General features: G+C 41.6%; 2 protein-coding genes across 3 annotated transcripts; one reads left to right on the forward strand and one right to left on the reverse strand.

The window, feature by feature from the left end:
* Positions 1-44: 44 nt before the first annotated feature.
* Positions 45-14,046, forward strand: LOC311146298 (zinc finger and BTB domain-containing protein 41-like; the record flags this gene model as incomplete). Its single annotated transcript, XM_084182788.1, has 10 exons — positions 45-53; positions 595-668; positions 1,602-1,671; positions 3,997-4,144; positions 9,925-10,054; positions 10,389-10,484; positions 10,699-10,805; positions 10,979-11,084; positions 11,471-11,559; positions 13,826-14,046. Coding segments are annotated over 10 exons (1,050 nt in total), but the record flags the coding sequence as incomplete, so codon positions are not given.
* Positions 14,047-15,958: 1,912 nt separating this feature from the next.
* LOC311147128 (complement factor H-related protein 1-like) lies at positions 15,959-22,028 on the reverse strand. 2 transcript variants are annotated; one of them, XR_014614744.1, is made up of 7 exons: positions 21,907-22,027; positions 21,448-21,639; positions 20,718-20,894; positions 20,142-20,207; positions 16,994-17,119; positions 16,658-16,724; positions 15,959-16,512 (listed from the first exon to the last, which is right to left on the reverse strand). XR_014614744.1 is itself a non-coding variant. In XM_084183758.1 (6 exons), the coding sequence occupies exons 1-6, from the start codon at positions 21,965-21,967 to the stop codon at positions 16,481-16,483; spliced, it is 654 nt and encodes a 217-aa protein (XP_084039884.1). In that variant the 5' UTR covers positions 21,968-22,028; the 3' UTR covers positions 15,959-16,480. The 2 variants fall into 2 exon arrangements, 1 of the variants encoding a protein (XP_084039884.1); XM_084183758.1 differs by lacking the exon at positions 16,658-16,724 and having other exon boundaries at positions 21,907-22,028.
* Positions 22,029-22,556: the final 528 nt, after the last annotated feature.

The raw sequence follows: 22,556 nt of genomic DNA on the forward strand, positions 1-22,556 counted from the left end.
AACATAGTGTCTATGATACTGTAATATGCTCCAACTTTGGAAGTATGCTTGGGGTCATTGTCCATTTGGAAGACCCATTTGCGACCAAGCTTTAACTTCCTGACTGATGTCTTGAGATGTTGCTTCAATATATCTACATAATTTTCCTTCCTCATGATGCCATCTATTTTGTGAAGTGCACTAGTCCCTCCTGCAGCAAAGCACCTCCACAGCATGATGCTGCCACCCCCGTGCTTCCCGGTTGGGATGATGTTCTTCGGCTTGCAAGCGTTCCCCTTTTTCCTCCAAACATAACGATGGTCATTATGGCCAAACAGTTCTATTTTTGTTTCATCAGACCAGAGGACATTTCTCCAAAAAGTACAATCTTTGTCCCCATGTGCAGTTGCAAACCGTAGTCTGGCTTTTTTATGGCGGTTTTGGAGCAGTGGCTTCTTCCTTGCTGAGCGGCCTTTCAGGTTATGTCGATATAGGACTCGCTTTACTGTGGATATAGATACTTTTTACCTGTTTCCTCCAGCATCTTCACAAGGTCCTTTGCTGTTGTTCTGGGATTGATTTGCACTTTTCGCACCAGAGTACGTTCATCTCTAGGAGACAGAACGCAAGTGCTCCTTCTGCAACAAGCTGCACGCCAGCAAAAAGACCCTGGCCAAACACGTCAGAAGGTGAACCTTTGTGTCTGTCCCATCATCCTCTGTTCACCAGGGTTGGGGGTCAGTTCCATTTCAATTCAGCCAATTCAGGAAGTAAACAGAAATTCATATTCTAATAGAGAAGCTTTGAGGAACATTTGAATTGGGAATAGGAATTTCAGTTTACTTCCTAAATTGACTGAATTGAAATGGATTTGACCCCCAACCCTGATATTCACATTACACTCTTATACATATTCTATATTTTGGTTATTATAAATCCCTAACAATTGCGCTTTTAGGAAAAGAGTCACTCTAAATTAAAATGGTTGTAAATTAAAATCATGTTCTCATGAATAAAAATATGAGGTTATTTATTTAGTGGTTGGATTGAAACCTTAACAGCCCTTCTAAACTAGGAGCTGGTTTCCCAGACCCAGATTAAGCCTAGTCCTGGATTAACAATCATTCTCAATAGAGAATCTTTATTCAAAGTGCGTTTTAGTCTATAACTAGGCTTAATCTGGGTCAAGGAAACCATTGCTAGATGAGTTAAAGCTTGTTTGTAGTCTTTCAGGGTAAAGGGGTCTCTGGGTAGTAGTAATCTGACTTAATCATTATATACCCTGATCTAGATGTTATTAGCAATTCTATAATGGTGATTCTTTAATTGCCCTTCAGGGATAAACAGAGTTTATTTTATTTAATTAAATGGTTTACGCTGTAGTCCACCATTCGTGTCCTTTTCTTACTTAGTTCTATGTAGTGTACTTAAAGTTAAAATAATGAGCTTTGCCACCTTGTGGACACGTGTCACAGTGCAGTTCAGTGTCAAAGGGATCCAGACAGGTCAATGCACAGTTGTACTGTATGTTTATATTGAGGCTCTCTGGTCCCCAAGGAGTGAAAAGGAATGAATAATGAAGTCAAGTGTGTACTACCTATGTGTTACCACTGTGCTTTCAGGTTCCACCCGGACCACATTCAAGAGTTCCTGGCCATGAGGAAGAAGAAGAACGAGGGATGGAAGTGTGATGTAAGCTTTGACTTGTTTTATTTTATGAAACACAATCCAAAAAAGAAAATTGTCAGATAACGGACACAGTATAGAAAAGGAGGTAAAGAGCAAAATGCTAGCCCCAAGATTCAGACTACAATCATATTTTGAAGGGATCACTTCCTTGAGCCCTTATAATATGAATGTCTCTTGCTGATCAATATCAACACTTTGAGCCTAAGAAGTTTGGTTTTAACATTTTGCATTTTTGTCATTTAGCAGACGCTCTTATCCAGAGCGACTTGCATAAATTTTTTGTACTGGTCCCCCGTGGCAATCAAACCCAAAACCCTGTTGTTGCAAGCGCCATGCTCTACCAACTGAGCCACATGGTAGTTTCACAACCTTTATCTTATCAAGTTCAAGTGTCAAGTCTATTATGACATCATTACATAACCATATGAAATTAAATGTATTTTAGAAGTTGAGTTGAGGCAAGGACCACTCTAAAATATATACAGTGCCTTCGGAAAGTATTCAGACCCCTTAACCTTTTCCACATGTTGTTACGTTGCAGCCTTATTCTAAAATGGATTCAATAGTTTTGTTTCCTCTCATCAATCTACACACAATACCCCATAATGACAGAGCAAAAACAGATTTTTAGAAATTTCAGCTAATTTATTAGAAATAAAAAACAGAAATATCACCTTTACATAACTATTCAGACCCTTTACTCAGTACTTTGTTAAAGCACCTTTGGCAGCGAGTCTTCTTAAGTATGACGCTACAAGCTTGGCTCACCAGTATTTGGGGAGTTTCTCCCATTCTTCTCTGCAGATCCTCTCAAGCTCTGTCAGGTTGGGTGGGGAGCGTCGCTGCACAGCTATTTTCAGGTCTCTCCAGAGATGTTCGATCGGGTTTAAGTCCAGGCTCTGGCTGGTCCTCTCAAGGACATTCAGAGACTTGTCCCGAAGCCACTCCTGCATTGTCTTGGCTGTGTGCTTAGGGTCGTTGTCCTGTTGGAAGGTGAACCTTCGCCCCAGTCTGAGGTCCTGAGCACTCTGGAGCAGGTTTTCATCAAGGATCTCTCTGTACTTTGCTCCGTTCATCTTTGCCTCGATCCTGACTAGTCTCCCAGTCCCTACCGCTGAAAAACATGATGCTGCCACCACCATGCTTCACCGTAGGGATGGTGCCAGGTTTCCTCCAGACGTGACGCATGGCATTCAGGCCAAAGAGTTCAATCTTGGTTTCATCAGACCAGAGAATCTTGTTTCTCATGGTCTGAGAGTCTTTAGGTGCCTTTTGGCAAACTCCAAGCGGGCTGTCTTGTGCCTTTTACTGAGGAGTGGCTTCCGTCTGGCCACTCTACCATAAAGGCCTGATTGGTGGAGTGCTGCAGAGATGGTTGTCCTTCTGGAAGGTTCTCCCATCTCCACAGAGATACTCTAGACCATCGGGTTCCTGGTCACCTCCCTGACCAAGTTCCTTCTCCCCCGATTGCTCAGTTTTGCAGGGTGTTCTTGGGGACCTTTAATGCTGCAGAAATGTTTTGGTACCCTTCCCCAGATCTGTGCCTCGACACAATCCTGTCTCGGAGCTCTACGGACAATCTTCAACCTCATGGCTTGGTTTTTGCTCTGACATACACTGTCAACTGTGGGACCTTGTATAGACAGGTGTGTGCCTTTCCAAATCATGTCCAATCAATTGAATTTACCACAGATGGACTCCAATCAAGTTGTACAAACATCTCAAGGATGATCAATGAAAACAGGATGTACCTGAGCTCAATTTTGAGTCTCATAGCAAAAGGTCTGAATAGTTATGAAAATAATGTTTTTCTGTTTTGTATTTTTTTAAATAAATTTGCAAACATTTCTAAAAACCTGTTTTAGCTTTGTCATTATGGGGTATCGTGTGTTGATTGCTGAGGATTATTTTTTATTTAATCCCTTTTAGAATAAGGCTGTAACGTAACAAAATGTGGAAAAAGTCAAGGGGTCCGAATACTTTCTGAAGGCACTGTACCTACAGATGCAATGCAGTAAATGGAAAACTTGTAGTGTATATGAGGTTTAAAAAGACTTTCCACTTAGAAATGTCAGACTTGAAATGTATCAACCCCTACAAAAATTGTCCTTTAATTATAATCCTCATAATAATTCACATTTCCTGTTGTTGCAGGACTATTTTCCTGCTGTAGCAAACTGGCTCAAATTAAGATCCTACATCTGTACACGTCACATAATATTCACAGAATACATATTCCACAGAATGATACATTTTCACGTTCACTGCAAGTACAGTCAGTGTATTCTCGTATCCTCACCTGCTCTCTCTCTGATATTCCGGGTTCAGATCTGCCACAAGTCTTTCACACGTAGGCCTCATCTGGAAGAGCACATGATTCTACACACGCAAGACCGACCCTTCAAATGTGCCTTCTGTGACGACTACTTCAAGTCCAGGTTTGCCCGCTTGAAGCATCAAGAAAAGTACCATTTAGGTAATGAACGGGAAATTTCATTTGATTGCTTTATCCAACATATTTAGATAATAGATCAATGTATTGTACCTCTTGACTTGAGGCGTACAGATATATTGCATTATGATGAGTCCATAATGCTTTATTGGCCTTGTCATAAGTATGAATTAACTGCTTATAATGTGTTAGGATAGTGATGAATCGGTTATTATCTGTCATTTGAGCTAGTTGAAAGGCGAGACATATTATAAGTTATCATGGTTATAACAAGTAATAATACGTTATAACTATATGCCCTAAGTAAAGTGTTACTGTTATATCCCCTTGGATTGATGAGGAATTGAAAAATGGTATGGTTGAGAGGGATGAGGCAAAAGGTATGGCATACAGTGGCTTGCGAAAGTATTCACCCCCCTTGGCATTTTTCCTATTTTGTTGCCTTACAACCTGGAATTAAAATTGATTTTGGGGGGGTTTGTATCATTTGATTTACACAAAATGCCTACCACTTTGAAGATGCAAAATATGTTTTCTCGTGAAACAAACAAGAAATAAGACAAATAAACAGAAGACTTGAGTGTGCATAACTGTTCACCCCCCAAAGTCAATACTTTGTAGAGCCACCTTTTGCAGCAATTACAGCTGCAAGTCTCTTCGGGTATGTCTCTATAAGCGTGGCACATCTAGCCACTGGGATTTTTGCCCATTCTTCAAGGCAGAACTGCTCCAGCTCCTTCAAGTTGGATGGGTTCCGCTGGTGTACAGCAATCTTTAAGTCATACCACAGATTCTCAATTGGATTGAGGTCTGGGCTTTGACTAGGCCATTCCAAGACGTTTAAATGTTTCCCCTTAAACCACTCAAGTGTTGCTTTAGCAGTATGCTTAGGGTCATTGTCCTGCTGGAAGGTGAACCTCCATCCCAGTCTCAACTCTCTGGAAGACTGAAACAGGTTTCCCTCAAGAATTTCCCTGTATTTAGCGCCATCCTTCAATTCTGACCAGTTTCTCAGTCCCTGCCGATGAATGGTATTCTCGGGGTGATGAGAGGTGTTGGGTTTGCGCCAGACATAGCGTTTTCCTTGATGGCCAAAAAGCTCAATTTTAATCTCATCTGACCAGAGTACCTTCTTCCATATGTTTGGGGAGTCTCCCACATGCCTTTTGGCGAACACCAAATGTGTTTGCTTATCTTTTTCTTTAAGCAATGGCTTTTTTCTGGCCACTCTTCTGTAAAGCCCAGCTCTGTGGAGTGTACGGCTTAAAGTGGTCCTATGGACAGATACTCCAATCTCCGCTGTGGAGCTTTGCAGCTCCTTCAGGGTTATCTTTGGTCTCTTTGTTGCCTCTGATTAATGCGCTCCTTGCCTGGTCCGTGAGTTTTGGTGGGCTGCCCTCTCTTGGCAGGTTTGTTGTGGTGCCATATTCTTTCCATTTTTTAATAATGGATTTAATGGTGCTCCGTGGGATGTTCAAAGTTTCTGATATTTTTTTATAACCCAACCCTGATCTGTACTTCTCCACAACTTTGTCCCTGACCTGTTTGGGGAGCTCCTTGGTCTTCATGGTGCCGCTTGCTTGGTGGTGCCCCTTGCTTAGTGGTGTTGCAGACTCTGGGGCCTTTCAGAACAGGTGTATATATACTGAGATCATGTGACAGATCATGTGACACTTAGATTGCACACAGGTGGACTTTATTTAACTAATTATGTGACTTCTGAAGGTAATTGGTTGCACCAGATCTTATTTAGGGGCTTCATAGCAAAGGGGGTGAATACATATGCACACACCACTTTTCCGTTATTTTTTTTAAACATTTTTTGAAACAATTTATTTTTTTCATTTCACTTCACCAATTTGGACTATTTTCTGTATGTCCATTACATGAAATCCAAATAAAAATCAATTTAAATTACATGTTGTAATGCAACAAAATAGGGAAAACGGTAAGGGGGATGAATACTTTTGCAAGGCAAAAGTACTGCAAATTGAGAAATCACGTGACTAAACTGAATAAAAAGAAGAAGAAACTAAACTATGAAACAAAGATAAATGATTTGGAGCACCTTAAAATAAATATTGGGCAAAAAGGCAAACTCAGCTCCATCACTCATTGAATCAGATGGCTCATTCCTCACAAAACCCATTGATATTGCCAACTACTTTAATGATTTTTTCATTGGCAAGATTAGCAAACTTAGGCATTACATGACAGCAACAAACGCTGACACTACACATCCAAGTATATCTGACTAAATTGTGAAAGACAAGCATTGTTATTTTGAATTCCGTAAAGTAAGTGTGGAAGAGGTAAAAAAATGATTGTTGTCTATCAACAATGACAAGCCACCAGGGTCTGACAACTTGAATGGAAAATTACTGAGGATAATAGTGGATGATATTGCGACTCCTATTTGCCATATCTTCAATCTAAGCCTATTAGAAAGTGTGTGCCCTCAGGCCTGGAGGGAAGCAAAAGTCATTTCGCTACCTAAGATTAGTAAAGCCCCCTTTACTGGCTCAAATAGCCAACCAATCAGCCTGTTACCAACCCTTAGTAAACTACTGGAAAAAAGTGTTTTTTGTCCAGATACAATTCTATTTTACAGTAAACAAATTGACAACAGACTTTTAGCACGCTTATAGGGAAGGACATTCAACAAGCACAGCACTTACACAAATTACTGATGATTGGCTGAGAGAAATTGATGATAAAAAGATTGTGGGGGCTGTTTTGTTAGGATTCAGTGTGGCTTTTGATGTTTTCGATCATAGTCTGCTGCTGGAAAAACGTATGTGTTATGGCTTTACACCCCCTGCTATATTCTGGATAAAGAGTTACCTGTCTAACAGAACACAGAGGGTGTTCTTTAATGGAAGCCTCTCCAACATAATCCAGGTAGAATCAGGAATTACCCAGGGCAGTTGTTTAAGCCCCTTACTTTTTTCAATCTTTACTAATGACATGCCACTGGCTTTGAATAAAGTGTGTCTATGTATGCGGATGACTCAAACTATACACGTCAGCTACTACAGCAACTGAAATAACTGCAACACTTAACAAAGAGTCGTAGTTAGTTTCGGAATGGGTGGCAAGGAATAGGTTAGTCCTGAATATTTCCAAAACTAAAAGCATTGTATTTGGGTCAAATCATTCACTAAACCCCAACTACATCTCGTAATGAATAATGTGGAAATTGAGCAAGTTGAGGAGTAACCCTGGATTGTAAACTGTCATGGTCAAAACATATTGATACAACAGTAGCTAAGATGGGACAAGTCTGTCCATAATAAAGCGCTGCTCTGCCTTCTTAACAGCACTATCAACAAGGTAGGTCCCAAAGGCCCTAGTTTTGCCACACCTGGACTCAGTGGCGGCTCCTGAAAAAATTCTCAGGGGGGGCAATTTTTCTGATGATTTAGGTGACCTACACACATTTTAAAAAAGATATGTCCAGCAACAACATGAAGACAGGGGCAGCATATAAGTCAATACCAGAAGCATTTATTGACTGATCTCAAAAGTGTTGGCTTACCAGGGTTGGTGGAGCCCTCAGTTTCATCTTTGCCTCGCAAAGCTAACTCAAACACTCCGCAAAACTTCACACACTGGATTAGCCGGCTGAGGATGTGGCGGTTCTTGCTAATGTCGTAGTAAATATATTTGTTATAGTGAATATGGAATATGATATGTTGAGTAAAATGTTGTGCTAAGATCTATTTAGGTCAGGAGCTGGTTATAAGTTCTGTTCCTATCCAATAACAATGGACAAAAGGGTCCTATCTTGTCAGCCTTGTCAGTTTCAGTTCTCCAGTAAACTTGTGATTATCAACACTAACCTCATCGTTGTGGCGGCGGACAGCTAGCCTGTATCCCTCATCCAGTTGAGTGGGAATGTTCACTCTCCCCAAAGCAGACAATCTCAAACAGCTATCCATGTGGGTCTTTGACAGCTCATGTTTCTTAATCTTTCCTGAAAGATGGTGCATGTCCATTACACACCAGTCGCTGTCCAAGCGGTGCTGTCTGCCGTGCCGCCTTCAGGGTGAAAGAGTAAGCAGGGGGTAGCAGAAGACTGCATTAGCTACATCGCAGCCTGCTAGCCAGGTTTTTCGTTCGTACCAATTTTTGGAAAATCCTCGGGTGTAGGACTTCCCCCCTTTAGTAGAAACCTGTTGAATTATTAAATTTGGTCTGGGAGGTCCTAATTGTTTCGTTGCCAATTTATCTTCATTTGTTCGCCGACAAAAAGGAACTTCTTTCAAAGACACAATCGAGTTGCACTGAAGCCTAGCCATTTTGATAGTAGTAGTGAATTGATTGACGAGGCTACCCGCTCTTTTCTTAGTTACATTCATGGTTATGTTACGTATGACGAAAGCGCGTAAGTGCAAGCCCTCAGAAACCCATAGAGATTGTATTGAAAGCTCTGATATTTGAAAAAAATTGATTTTACATGGGAGTCTATGACAGACTTCTGGGCGATTTTCAACCTGACTGAAATCGCCCCAAAAGGGGGGGGGGGGGGGGGGGCATTTGAAGCACGACTTTAGCCTGATTGGACATTTAGTGGCACTGTGGCAGATCAGACGTCTAGATTACAACACTGATAACTACTGTTGCCGTGATATAATTGATTAGAAAAAAAATCCCTTCCTTTTCCCGTTTGGCAGTGCGTCGCCCATATCGCCCTATTGAACATACCGCCCCTGCCTGGACTACTGTTCAGTCGTGTGGTCAGATGCCACAAACAGGGACTTAGGAAAATTGCAATTGGCTCAGAACAGGGCAGCACGGCTGGCCCTTGGATGTACAAAGAGAGCTAACATGAATAATATGCATGTCAATCTGTCCCGTGTGGCTCAGTTGGTAGAGCATGGCGCTTGCAACGCCAGGGTTGTGGGTTCGATTTCCACGGGGGACCAGTATGGGAAAAAAGTATGAAAATGTGTGCACTCACTACTGTAAGTCGCACTGCATAAGAGTGTCTGCTAAATGACTAAAATGTAAATGTAAACTCTCCTGGCTCAAAGTGGAGGAGAGATTAACTTAATCACTACTTGTATTTGTGAGAGGTATTGACAAGTGGAAGGCACCAAGCTGTCTGTTTGAACTACTGGCACACAGCTTGGACACCCACGCATACGCCACAAGACATGTTACCAGAAGTATCTTCACATTCCCCAAGTCCAGAACAGACTAGTACTACATAGAGCCATGACTACATGGAACTCTATTCCACATCAAGTAAGAGATGGACGCAGTAGAATCAGATTTTTAAAAATAACTAATACACCTTATGGAACAGCGGGGACTTTGAAGAGACACAAACACAGGCACAGACACACATACACATGATAAGACACACACTCTACACACACGTACACATGGATTTTGTTTTGTAGATATGTGGTAGTAGAGTAGGGGCCTGAGGGCACATACTTAATGTGTTGAGAAATCTGCTGTGAATGTATTGTAATGTTTTTAAAATTGTATAAACTGCCTCAGGAAGAGCAGCTGCTGCCTTGGCAGGAACTAATGGGGATCCATAATAAACCCCAGGAAGAGTAGCTGCTGCCTTGGCAGGAACTAATGGGGATCCATAATAAATACAAATACCATGTTCGGGTTTATTGTCCTCAAAAACATTGGGAGTCAAGGAAAATGTTGTATAATCATTGAAGAGAATTCTTTCAAGTTTGTAGAAGCTTAACTTTAGTCAATGATCAAATGTTGATATTGGATTGAGAAGTAAGGCTGTGACACTGGGATATTTAATTGACCTTTGACTCTGTCCACAGGTCCGTTCCCTTGTGACATCTGTGGCCGCCAGTTCAACGACACGGGTAACAGGAAGAGACACATTGAATGTACACATGGGGGCAAGAGAAAATGGACCTGCTTCATCTGTGGGAAGTCAGTGAGGGAGAGGTAGGATTGTCAAAACTTTTTTTGGGGTTGTGGGAAAATTCAATTCAAATGTAATCATAAAACAAGTAATAAAAAGCCTAAAATAAACAGCAGTGCTTAGAATACTGCACATATACGTGTGATTACATTGAACTTCTATGTTTTTATACACAACAACTACTAATGTTAAAACTTTTAACGAAACTTTTAACCAACTTGTTTTTAACAGTACTTTTTGGTGGCGGTATTGTGTCTATCTCTCACTGCTCACATGGTAACAATCTCAACTTTAGTGACTGGTCTACTATCAGTCTAACTCCATTGATTGTAATGTTGTTGTTTTTTATGTCCGTAGGACAACGTTGAGAGAACATTTGCGGATTCACAGTGGAGAGAAACCTCACCTCTGCAGTATCTGTGGACAGAGTTTCCGCCACGGCAGCTCTTATAGGTCAATATGCTTGGGCAGTTCATAACATACCTAGTTCTTATTGGCTATCACCTGTGGGTGGAGTCCCATGTTCAGCAGGTTTCTATTGGGTCGTTTTTGTCTTCTCCAGAGAAAATACTTTTGTCATAATTTAGTACAAAATAAATACAATGTTTGCCTGTTTTAATTGCATATTAACATTTCTTAACTTTAACCCCAAACTCTATTCTGATAGGCTTCATCTTCGAGTCCACCACGACGACAAGCGCTACGAGTGTGACGAATGCGGAAAGACGTTCATACGCCACGACCATCTGACCAAACACCAGAAAATACACTCGGGTACGGTATACACACCTTCCGTGTTATGTTCCGTAGCTATGCAAAAGAGAGTAAAATTCTCCCCTGGGTTAGTTGTTCATACATGGTCCTGGGCCTGTTTGGATGTTTTTATGCTGCATATGAATTGTCTTACAGGACAATAATTGAATTGAATCTCCCTTGGATGTTATCAGGGGAGAAAGCCCACCAGTGCGAGGAATGTGGAAAGTGTTTCAGGCGCCATGATCACCTGACCGTCCATTACAAAAGTGTCCACCTGGGAGAGAAGGTGTGGCAGAAGTAAGTGGTCCGGATGGTGGATGGAGATGGAGGGAATGGGCGCGTTCCAGGTTGACTACATTGCAGATGCATGTCAGATCTCACACCGCGGCTGACTACATTGCAGATGCGTGTCAGATCTCACACTGCGGCTGACTACATTGCAGATGCATGTCAGATCTCACAACGCGGCTGAATACATTGCAGATGCATGTCAGATCTCACAATGCGGCTGACTACATAACATATCAGCTAACCACATAATATGATATATGAAAAAACAAAAAAACAATGTATGCACTCACTAACTGTAAGTCGCTCTGGATAAGAGCGTCTGCTAAATGACTAACATGTAAATGTAAATGTGAAAAGACTAAGCATTGGGAAAACTTGTGTGGATTCTATAGGTATAAAACAGCTGTGCATCAGTGTGAGGTTTGTAAGAAGGAGTTCAAAGGGAAGTCCAGTCTGGAAATGCACTTCAGGACACATTCAGGTAAGATGACAATAAAAGCTGTGAATGTCTGTTTGACTGGCAGCGTACCTTTCTTTTCACATCAACCCTTTATTGACATGTTAATCCAGAACAAATGTATTTGGTGGACATAGATGTCCAATAAATACAGTGGGGAGAACAAGTATTTGATACACTGCCGATTTTGCAGGTTTTCCTACTTACAAAGCATGTAGAGGTCTGTAATTTTTATCATAGGTACACTTCAACTGTGAGAGACGGAATCTAAAACAAAAATCCAGAAAATCACGTTGTATGATTTTTAAGTAATTAATTTGCATTTTATTGCATGGCATAAGTATTTGATCACCTACCAACCAGTAAGAATTCCGTCTCTCACAGACCTGTTAGTTTTTCTTTAAGAAGCCCTCCTGTTCTCCACTCATTACCTGTATTAACTGCACCTGTTTGAACTCGTTACCTGTATAAAAGACACCTGCCCACACACTCAATCAAACAGACTCCAACCTCTCCACAATGGCCAAGACCAGAGAGCTGTGTAAGGACATCAGGGATAAAATTGTAGACCTGCACAAGGCTGGGATGGGCTACAGGACAATAGGCAAGCAGCTTGGTGAGAAGGCAACAACTGTTGGCGCAATTATTAGAAAATGGAAGAAGTTCAAGATGACAGTCAATCGCCCTCGGTCTGGGGCTCCATGCAAGATCTCACCTCGTGGGACATCAATGATCATGAGGAAGGTGAGGGATCAGCCCAGAACAACACGGCAGGACCTGGTCAATGACCTGAAGAGAGCTGGGACCACAATCTCAAAGAAAACCATTAGTAACACACTACGCCGTCATGGATTAAAATCCTGCAGCGCACGCAAGGTCCCCCTGCTCAAGCCAGCGCATGTCCAGGCTCGTCTGAAGTTTGCCAATGACCATCTGGATGATCCAGAGGAGGAATGGGAGAAGGTCATGTGGTCTGATGAGACAAAAATAGAGCTTTTTGGTCTAAACTCCACTCGCCGTGTTTGGAGGAAGAAGAAGGATGAGAACAACCCCAAGAACACCATCACAACTGTGAAGCATGGAGGTGGAAACATCATTCTTTGGGGATGCTTTTCTGCAAAGGGGACAGGACGACTGCACCGTATTGAGGGGAGGATGGATGGGGCCATGTATCACGAGATCTTGGCCAACAACCTCCTTCCCTCAGTAAGAGCATTGAAGATGGGTCGTGGCTGGGTCTTCCAGCATGACAACAACCCGAAACACACAGCCAGGGCAACTAAGGAGTGGCTCCGTAAGAAGCATCTCAAGGTCCTGGAGTGGCCTAGCCAGTCTCCAGATCTGAACCCAATAGAAAATCTTTGGAGGGAGCTGAAAGTCCGTATTGCCCAGCGACAGCCCCGAAACCTGAAGGATCTGGAGAAGGTCTGTATGGAGGAGTGGGCCAAAATCCCTGCTGCAGTGTGTGCAAACCTGGTCAAGACCTACAGGAAACGTATGATCTCTGTAATTGCAAACAAAGGTTTCTGTACCAAATATTAAGTTCTGCTTTTCTGATGTATCAAATACTTATGTCATGCAATAAAATGCAAATTAATTACTTAAAAATCATACAACGTGATTTTCTGGATTTTTGTTTTAGATTCCGTCTCCCACAGTTGAAGTGTACCTATGATAAAAATTACAGACCTCTACATGCTTTGTAAGTAGGAAAACCTGCAAAATCGGCAGTGTATCAAATACTTGTTCTCCCCACTGTAGATGATAGGTCTGGCAGGTAGCATACCGACCTGCTTTAATTTCCTAGATAATTAACAGACGGTGTATTAGACCAGCAGCCATCAAACTATACACACGCTTCAATAAATGTATATTTTTGATCCGTTTTTTTATCAAGGTTTTTCAGTATTTTACAGGCGAAGGGCCACAACAAACAACAAAACCTCTACCTACCCCTTCTCCTCTCCCTCCCCCCTCTCCTCTACCCCCCCCCTCCTCTCCCTCCCCCCTCTCCTCTCCCTCCCCCCTCTCCTCTACCTCCCTCCCCCCTTTCCTCTCCTCTCCCTCCCCCCTCTCCTTTCCCTCCCCCTCTCCTATACCTCCCTCCCCCTCTCCTCTACCTCCCTCCCTCCCCCCTCTCCTCTCCCTTCCCCCTCTCTTCTACCTCCCTCCCTCCTCTCCTCTACCCCCCCCCCACCTCTCCCTCTCTCCTCTACCTCCCCCCTCCCCTTTTTATCCTCTATTGTGTAATAATGTATGTCCAACTAACTTCCGTCATGTCTTCTGCAAGGTGAGAAACCTTACAGATGCCCCGTGTGCCAACAGACGTTCCGCATCAAGAAGACCCTCACCAAGCACATGGTGATCCACTCGGACGCCCGCCCCTTTAACTGCCCGCACTGCAGTGCCACCTTTAAAAGGAAAGACAAGCTGAAGTACCATAGGGACCATGTACACAGCGCTAAGTACACTGAGCAGCAGCAGCCTCTGGTAGTGCTGACAGAGGACAAGATACCTACCCCTTCTCCTCTCCCTCCCTCCCCACTCCCCCTCCCCCCTCCCCTCTCCCTCCCCACTCTCCTCTACCTCCCTCTCCTTTCCCTCCCCACTCTCCTCTACCCCCCCTCTACCTCTCCCTCTCTCCTCCCCCTCCCTCCCCCCTCTCCTCTACCCCCCCTACTTCTCCCTCTCTCCTCCCCCTCCCTCCCCCCTCTCCTCTACCCCCCCTACTTCTCCCTCTCTCCTCCCCCTCCCTCCCCCCTCTCCTCTACCCCCCCTACTTCTCCCTCTCTCCTCCCCCTCCCTCCCCCCTCTCCTCTACCCCCCCTACTTCTCCCTCTCTCCTCCCCCTCCCCTTTTTATCCTTTTTTTTATCCTGGGTTATGAATGGGTTATGAATGGGTTATGAATGTGTTATGAATGGGTTATGTATGGGTTATGAATGGATTATGAATGTGTTATGAAGTATTTATGTAGCTAGCCTTAAAATAAAGTGTAACCATGTTCTTTTAACCCCTGCAGCTTATTCAGGGCAGAACGCTCTGATGGAAACAGATGGTGTAGAACAGATCTAGTTCTCAGCCGTGTGGAACGGGGAATGTCGTCAGATGCATTTGTGATATTTCTATCTGCAACCGTCCAAACGTTGCACCACGTTGATTGAGCCCCAAGTCTTCTATCAAATTGGCTGCTTATCTTCAAAGAGCACTTTTTAAAGTTTCTCTTGTCACACAAAAGCCTAAGATCTCTGTCATTCCATGAAATGAGTGTGAGTGAGTGATGTATATTGTGACAGGAGCCTGATTGTCCCCATACAAAAGGTAATTCCAGAACAGGTGTCTCCAACTCATTTCCAATGAGCTGGCTGTAAGTCTAAATCTTACAGGTGTAATCTGGATATTTATTCACAATTTAAATTGAATCAAGGTATTACACAACGCATTTACCCCCATTCAAATCAAGTTCCATAGTATTCCACATGTTCCTTACCAGTTACCACAGAACTTTATTGTGATAATGAATCTTGGTGTTTTCAGCCTGTTGCTCCGGGGTGAAGTTTCTCCTGTACAGATCTAGGATCAGATTCCCCTCCCCCAATCGTAGCCATAACCAATTACACCATCAGGAGGGAAAATGCAAAACTGATCCAGGATCAGCGTTTAGGGGTGACGTCCCTACACCCAGCGGGCTCCTCAAAACTAGAAAGGTCTGTTTAATCAGTGTATCATGAGGTCAACCACTTCTGAATCAATCTTTAAAAGTATTCTGTATATAATGTATATCATGTACTACCTCTGTCTTTCAAATGAATTGTTTGTACCCGGGTACTTCCTCATACCATGTTGTTTCTTTCACAATGGACAGGAGGGAACAGCCTGTATGTATAAAACGTCCTGATCTAGGATCAGGTCACCCCCCTGTCCAGGTAATCTTATTCATTATGATCTAAAAGGCTAAACTGATCCTAAATCAGCACTGCTACTTTGAGATGCTTGATACATATGATGGGTTTCTGTCTGGGGATGTACTGTATGTTGCCTTATAGGGGATCACCATGTTCATTAATGTGCATTTATAAACCGGGTGGTTCGAGCCCTCAATGCTGATTGGCAGAAAGCCTTGGTATATCAGACCATATACCTCGGGTATGACAAAACAGTTATGTTTACTGGTCTAATTATGTTGGTAACCAGTTTGTAATAGCAATAAGTCACCTCAGGGGTTTGTGGTATATGGCCAATATACCACGGCTAAGGGCTGTATCCAGGCACTCTGCGTTGCGTCGTGCTTAAGAAAAGCCCTTTGCCGTGGTATATTGGCCATATACCACACCCCCTCTGGCCTTATTGCTTAAATAAACTCGACTTCTCTCTCTCTCTGTCCGTCCAACACAACCTCTAAATAAAGAAAACCATGTGCAAGATACAGGAAGATAATTTATAGTGTCCCACGTATACATTCATTTACTGTATTTAAATCATTTATTGACATAAAGGTTCAGTGTTGTTTCTACATTTAATTCAGTCATGAGCAGTTCTCTACAGCACATGTCATTTTACTTTTACTGATCGTTCCATTGTTCCTCTCCACAGCACGAACGGATGAGAATAATGAAGTGTATTGCTGATGATTTCTTTGTCCCCGAAGCCCCAAGACCCCCCTTCATTTATTGTCCAACACACAGTACATCAACAGTTGTATAACCGCAACAGAGGCTGATGTGATGTGGTGGAACTGTTTTGACAATGTCCTATTATCCTCAACTTGAATTACTTCAGAATTGTAGAATTGTTCCAAATTATTTTCTCTATCCATTCCTAAGATGATGGAGATCAAGATGGAACCGTACTCTGCTCCCCTCCATTTTAACCACTTGTGCTATAAATCATATTCTATATCATGACCCAAATGTAAAAGCAACTTTATCAGTTATATCCTAAACAATCTATTGTTGCACTTCTTCTCTTGTTCCTAGCCCTGTGAAGAAAAACACATGTGTTGTGATATGTGAACAAATGGACAAGGTATCGTCCTCACTTACACACGTCTTTCAATAAGTCACATCTTCATCATGAACAACCTGAACTAGAAATCATAATAAATGAATCCTGTAAACTCTTACGAGTTTTGCAATCCACCGTGTAGGGATGCACAAAAACTTTCCCATTATGGATCCACATTTTCCTAACCTGAATGGGATGACATGGTAGTTCATATTTTGAGAGAAAAAAAATAGACCTACTGTAACATTTATTTAAGTACAACTATTGTAACTAAGATACAAAATACACCTAGCCAGAGGTGTGTCTGTACTGAGAATGACTGGTTCATATAAAAAGGGAATTGTTTCTCTTCTTTTCCAGAGGAAAGCATAGCCTTGCCCCACTAGCTACATTAGCATATTAAGGTATCTATGCAATTGGTAGATTTCAGAAAGTTTTTTTTGTTTTGTGCTTACAACAGTTTTCCTCGTCGCTGTTGTCTGAGCAGTCGTCGTCGTCATCGCACCTCCAGATGGTCGGTATACACCTTCTGTTATTGCACTGAAACTGGCCTTCCCTACACTTCCGCAAGGCCTCATGACCTGTTGGAGAGAGTTATGGTAGATGTGAAAATGAACCTGGTAGGAAATGCGGTATTAGAGATTGAATTCAGCAAGCTCAAATTAATAGTTCCCATAGGTTCCATTTGTTGTTATTGACTTTACCTGCATTAGTTTAGATTTCAGCAAGGAAACCTGTGAAAATACCCCTTTAAAATAAACAATACATTCCCATTATGTCTTTAATGAATGACCCAGCTAAGCTTTACAGTATAGCAGCATATAAGAAAATATTGTGATATTTCTTATTTCTTTATTTTTCTGGATTATGTGTGTATTGTTGATTTATTTTAATTTGTTTTATTACCATGTATCACTGCATTGTTGGAGCTAGAAATACAAGCATTTCGCTGCACATGCCATAACATCTGAAAATCTGTGTACGTGACCAATAACCTTTGATTAGATTTTTGATTAAGGGGAAGTTCAGGATTTCACAACTTAATGTTAGATGCTTCCTCACCCTGAAAGTAGTCTGTGGGTCCAAAAAAAGTAATCCATGGTTCTGATTTCTTTAAACAGCCACTACAAACTTCTGCTAACTTTAGCCACCACAAGTGAATGGGGCATGTAAACTAAAATAACATTTCATTTTTCACATGCTTCGTAAACAACAGGTGTAGACTAACAGTAAAAAACGTACTTACTGGTCCTTTTCCAACAATGCAGAGTTAAAGATTTCCCCCCCAAATCACCTTTAAAGTGGCAATCCGCAGTTGAAACAATAACAAAGTGTCCTCCACTCCACTCCACTGTTTTGGTAAAAAGCTGAGGGATGGGGCTGGAGAAATATAACCACTCTCAAATTGATAGACAGAGCTGCTTCTTCTCTTCACCAGATAAGGGAGTCCTGGATTTCCTTTTTCTAGAACGGCTGCTTCTCATTTGAGTAATTAGGCTAAGCGAAGCTCAGATTGCTTGAACTGGCAACATTCCAAAAGGTCCTCATGTTGACGATAGACAAAACGGAGTCAAAAGACAAAAGCCTGATATTTCACAAGTCTAGAACAGGAAATAATTGTAACAAAGTACAAGGAATATATTCACATATTTAGCACAAAAAAGTAATATGTCCCCCGCCGCAAAATCCAGAGAGGGAGCCTGGCAGAAAATTGTCGACAGAGTAAATGCACAGGTGAAGTGGCACGATTCCAATATCTAATAGGGCTGGCTTACACACATAACTGATTCGTAATAATGCTTTCACTTTATAGAGCACTTTTATTGCAACGTTGGTGATATTAAGTGTCAAGGTAATGGCCTAATATGTAAGTTGTAGTAGCCTATGTCATAATTGCAGTTGTAGGCCATTCCATAGCCTATGTAGGATGAATAATAACGTATTTAATTCATAATGCTTTTCATGACAACACGTGCAACAATGTGTGCTATGTTTAGTTGTAACCCCATGGGAGTCACAGATCATCTGACCAAAGAAGTAAGGAAGATCATTGAGTTTAATAACTGTTTCTGAAAATTATTTTGGTTTAGTGAAGGTATAGGCTACAGTATTCAATAGCCACCTGTTTATGCTGTGAAAATATTTTCTCCTTCATTTGTTCCAGAGGGTTTTAAAATGAGGATGTGTCCCATCTATAGAACCAATGACGTTTGGAAAATCTGCGGGATGAATTAGGCTATTTATAATTTGTATCATGTTGCCTAGTCTTATCAATTTGAGATTAGCAAAGCATCGCTGGCAGTCAACTGACAACAGCCTACAGTACCTGCCATTCTGTAAAAGTCCTCCTTGATTATAAGCTTGATGGCCAGGGGATGCATCAAAGACATAAAAAAATCTATTCAATGGGAGGCAGACTCTTCTTACGGCTCTACGCACAGTTGCCTTGCCAAATCGTTCAGCATCGCCTACCTTGTATAGGAAACTTCCAGTGGCAGAACATCGCAAAGCATTAAAGAGTTTGTATAGCAGTCAAAGCGAAATCGTGTTGGGTTACATTTCTACGGGTTGAGTAAGTTGGCCAGATAAACTATAACGTTCCAAAATAAAATCCGAATGATCTAAAGCAGTGGTTCCCAACCTTTTTTGGTTACTGTACCACCAACTGAATTTTGCTCTGCCCGGAGTACTCCTGAAGTACGCCCTCATGTGCATTTTACCAGTAGGCCTATTGTCTCATGAGTCTTCTCAAGTACCCCCTGTGGATAGGCCAAGTACCCCCAGGGTCCTAGTACCCCTGGTTGGGAACCACTGATCTAAAATATCTATTTGAGTTATAATAATTAGTTCCCTTTGTAATGCATGCAGGGCGAATAATGCAGGCTCCGATGTCAAGTGGATTTTCCAAGAAGGGACAGGCCATAGTGATAGACAAGAATGTGATTGACAGAGAAGCCCCGTCTTTTTTCACCAGGACAGGCTAAGTCTGAGATCAAGTTAACCTAGTAATTAACTACTAGGTTAATTTGATTTTAGCCTGTCCAGGTGAATAAATACGGCACTTCTCCGCTAATCAGATTTTGTTTGTCACTATGGCCTGTCCCTTCTTGGAAAATCCACTTGACATCGGAGCCTGCATTGTTCGCTGAGCATTAGGTTGGAATAATACTGTGAAAATTGGGATAATGTCCTTTTAGTGTAAGAGCTGTATGAAAATTTCACCTGAAATTTCAGGCAGTTTTGGTGGGATGGGGTTTTTGCGGAAAATTACTTAATAGACCAATAAGAAAGAGAGTTCCAAACCTCTGCCAAAAACAGCACGTTTTCAGTTTTCCCTTCCCCACTCAGACCACTTGCAGACAGTGCTAATAAAATTATTTCTTAAGAAATTACTCTTTGCTAAAGAGGCTATTTTTGTTTATTTTTCACCATTTAATTCAAAACAATCACATTAAAGGTACTTAATTGTTACCCAAAAAGTGATTTGATATTGAGATAAAAACATCTGCATTGGGACCTTTAAGGCGGTTATATACACAGTTTCGGCCTCAATTTATATAATGTTGGTACGATGAGGATCAGCAACTAAAAGGCTTGAATTACCTGTTGTAACTCTAACGGGTCTGCTAGTGGGTCTGATGCTGTGTAAGCTGCTTCCATCCATGATTTCTGTTGGAGACAGATAGATACAGTGTAATGTGAAAGTCAACCTGGTTCATGTTGATAGAGGAAAATGTGATTATTACATGAAATGCTATTGGCTCACTTTAGCCTTTTCCATGAAATGGCTAAGAAACAAGGGTTATGGTCATTTTTAAACCTGTGGTTATACTATTAGAAACCCTTCTAGAGGACTAAAAGTTAATACTTTGCTGCTCTCTTCAGTGACACAAAAATACAGTACAGATGCCAGAATAAAGAAATCAGTTGGATCTTAAAGGGATAGTGTGATATTTTGGCAATTAAGCCCCTTTTCTACTTACCTAGAGTCAAATGAACTCATGGATACCATTTTTATATCTCTGCATCCAGTAGGAAGGAAGTTAGACATAGTTTTGTGATTCAATGACTGGAAGTCTACCGGAACGGCTAGCATGCTCAAGTTCATCTGACTCTGGGTAAGTAGGAGAAGAGCTTAATTGCCGAAATCTGGCACTATCCCTTTAAGTCAGTACTCACTGCATGTGGGGGCTGAGGTCCATTCTCCTGAAAGGCATAATATATCTGCATTCCCCTCCATCATGAAGGATTTCTTGCATTTATAAACCACTATTGATCCATCTCTGAACTTGTTTTGATATTGTTGAACGATGGTTGCATGGTCCACTTGAGGAGGCACATCACAAGAACGACTGGCTGTGAAGATAAAGTACAAACAATGATTAGTGAAGAAACAAAAGACAACGAAGTACAAGAGATGATAATACTGAATGTTGTTCACAACACAAATGTATCATATGTCCTCCTGAGTGGCGCAGTGGTCTAAGGCACTGCATCGCAGTGCTAACTGTGCCACTAGAGATCCTGGTTCGAATCCAGGCTCTGTCGCAGCCGGCCGCGACCGGGAGACTCATGGGCGGCGCACAATTGGCCCAGCGACGTCCAGGGTAGGGGAGGGAATGGCCGGCAGGGATGTAGCTCAGTTGATAGAGCATGGCGTTTGCAACGCCAGGGTTGTGGGTTTGATTCCCACGGGGGGCCAGTATAAAAAAATATATATATGTATTCACTAACTCTAAGTCGCTCTGGATAAGAGCGTCTGCTAAATGACTAAAATGTAAATGTAAAAAAAATATGTCCTGTCACACCAACATCCCCTCTTTCCTATACCTAAAGGGATAGTCTTCTGAGTTTTTACACCACATAAGACTCTTTGCTGTAGATCAAGGTTAGAGCAGACAGTACTTACCCTTACACAGAGGACTATCAGACCATCTACCATTCTCACATTTGATTATCCCCCACCACCCTTCCATTGGTGTCTTCAGACCTCTATCACAGGCATAGGTCAAGGTCATGCCATCCTGGTACATTTCCTGCTCCGGGTCAACAAAGCCATTGTCCAGTTGGGGTCTTTGACAGCCTTTTCCAGATTCTTGAGCTGAAAAATGACAGAACATACATTTATTATTATCCATCATTTGTCTGCACAATGACCTTTGTTCAACAAATACAGTATATCTTGGCTAAGAAATTAATAGATGAGTGTTTCTGCCATGTACTAGGCCTATTTATTAATTACACGTGACACCAAATATAGGCACTGCCTTAAGAAAAAAGATCAGTGCACACAATTAATTGAATATGTAAAGAATACTAAATGCAATTTTCTTTGAATGAATAGTGTATATCAAAATACCTTCCTTACCTTTAACTTTGTAGGACCAGATATGCAGTACGATAATGACATACAGTGGTATTTCCTTCATTCTCTCCACTGGTGTTACATGTACACTAAGAAATGAACTAACTGGAGTGTGAGTCTGAGTTGGGGCATTTTAAATGTAACAAAGGTCATTATTGTCAGGGGTGGATCTTAAACCTGTGCTTTTGCGCGCCACTGTGGGAAAATACAAGATGTCACAATTGACAACAAAGGCTTTTTTTTACAGTGGAAAGAAAGTGAATATATTAACATTTAAATATTATTGTTTTTTATATAGTTTTTGTTCAAATCTGAAATTATGTGTTTCATTCTTTTTTTTTAACAACAATCTTATGTTAAGACCCATGAAACTGTCAAATGGGCCAACAACTAGTTCCAAATATTTCAAATTTTCTGTAAACATCTCACCAAAGTTATTAGTATTTGATCATTTTGAGACTGTTTCAGATGCATCCATGTTGAGGAATGTAAATGACTGCTATCATGCAAGGTGCCATATTGTGCTTTTGTTAACAATTCATTTTAGGAAATGTCCATGAGTATGTTCCTGTGAAAATATGAATCCACACAAAAAGAATGTTGTGTTAAGATATTAACTAATCAATTGTTGACACGTGTGTAGTTTTGATGGA

The sequence above is a fragment of the Coregonus lavaretus genome, assembly GCF_964263955.1.
Source record: "Coregonus lavaretus genome assembly, chromosome: 19".
Taxonomy (NCBI): domain Eukaryota; kingdom Metazoa; phylum Chordata; class Actinopteri; order Salmoniformes; family Salmonidae; genus Coregonus; species Coregonus lavaretus.

What these genes read in the sequence shown, in the direction of transcription:
- LOC311147128 (XM_084183758.1), bottom strand. Translation starts at nt 21,967, where the DNA reads ATGAAGGAAATACCACTGTATGTCATTATCGTACTGCATATCTGGTCC. An exon ending in CTGGTCCTACAAAGTTAAAG is followed by an intron (nt 21,640 to 21,906) that starts GTAAGGAAGGTA and finishes GTCATTTTTCAG; the next exon opens with CTCAAGAATCTGGAAAAGGC. An exon ending in TGATAGTCCTCTGTGTAAGG is followed by an intron (nt 20,895 to 21,447) that starts GTAAGTACTGTC and finishes TTATCTTCACAG; the next exon opens with CCAGTCGTTCTTGTGATGTG.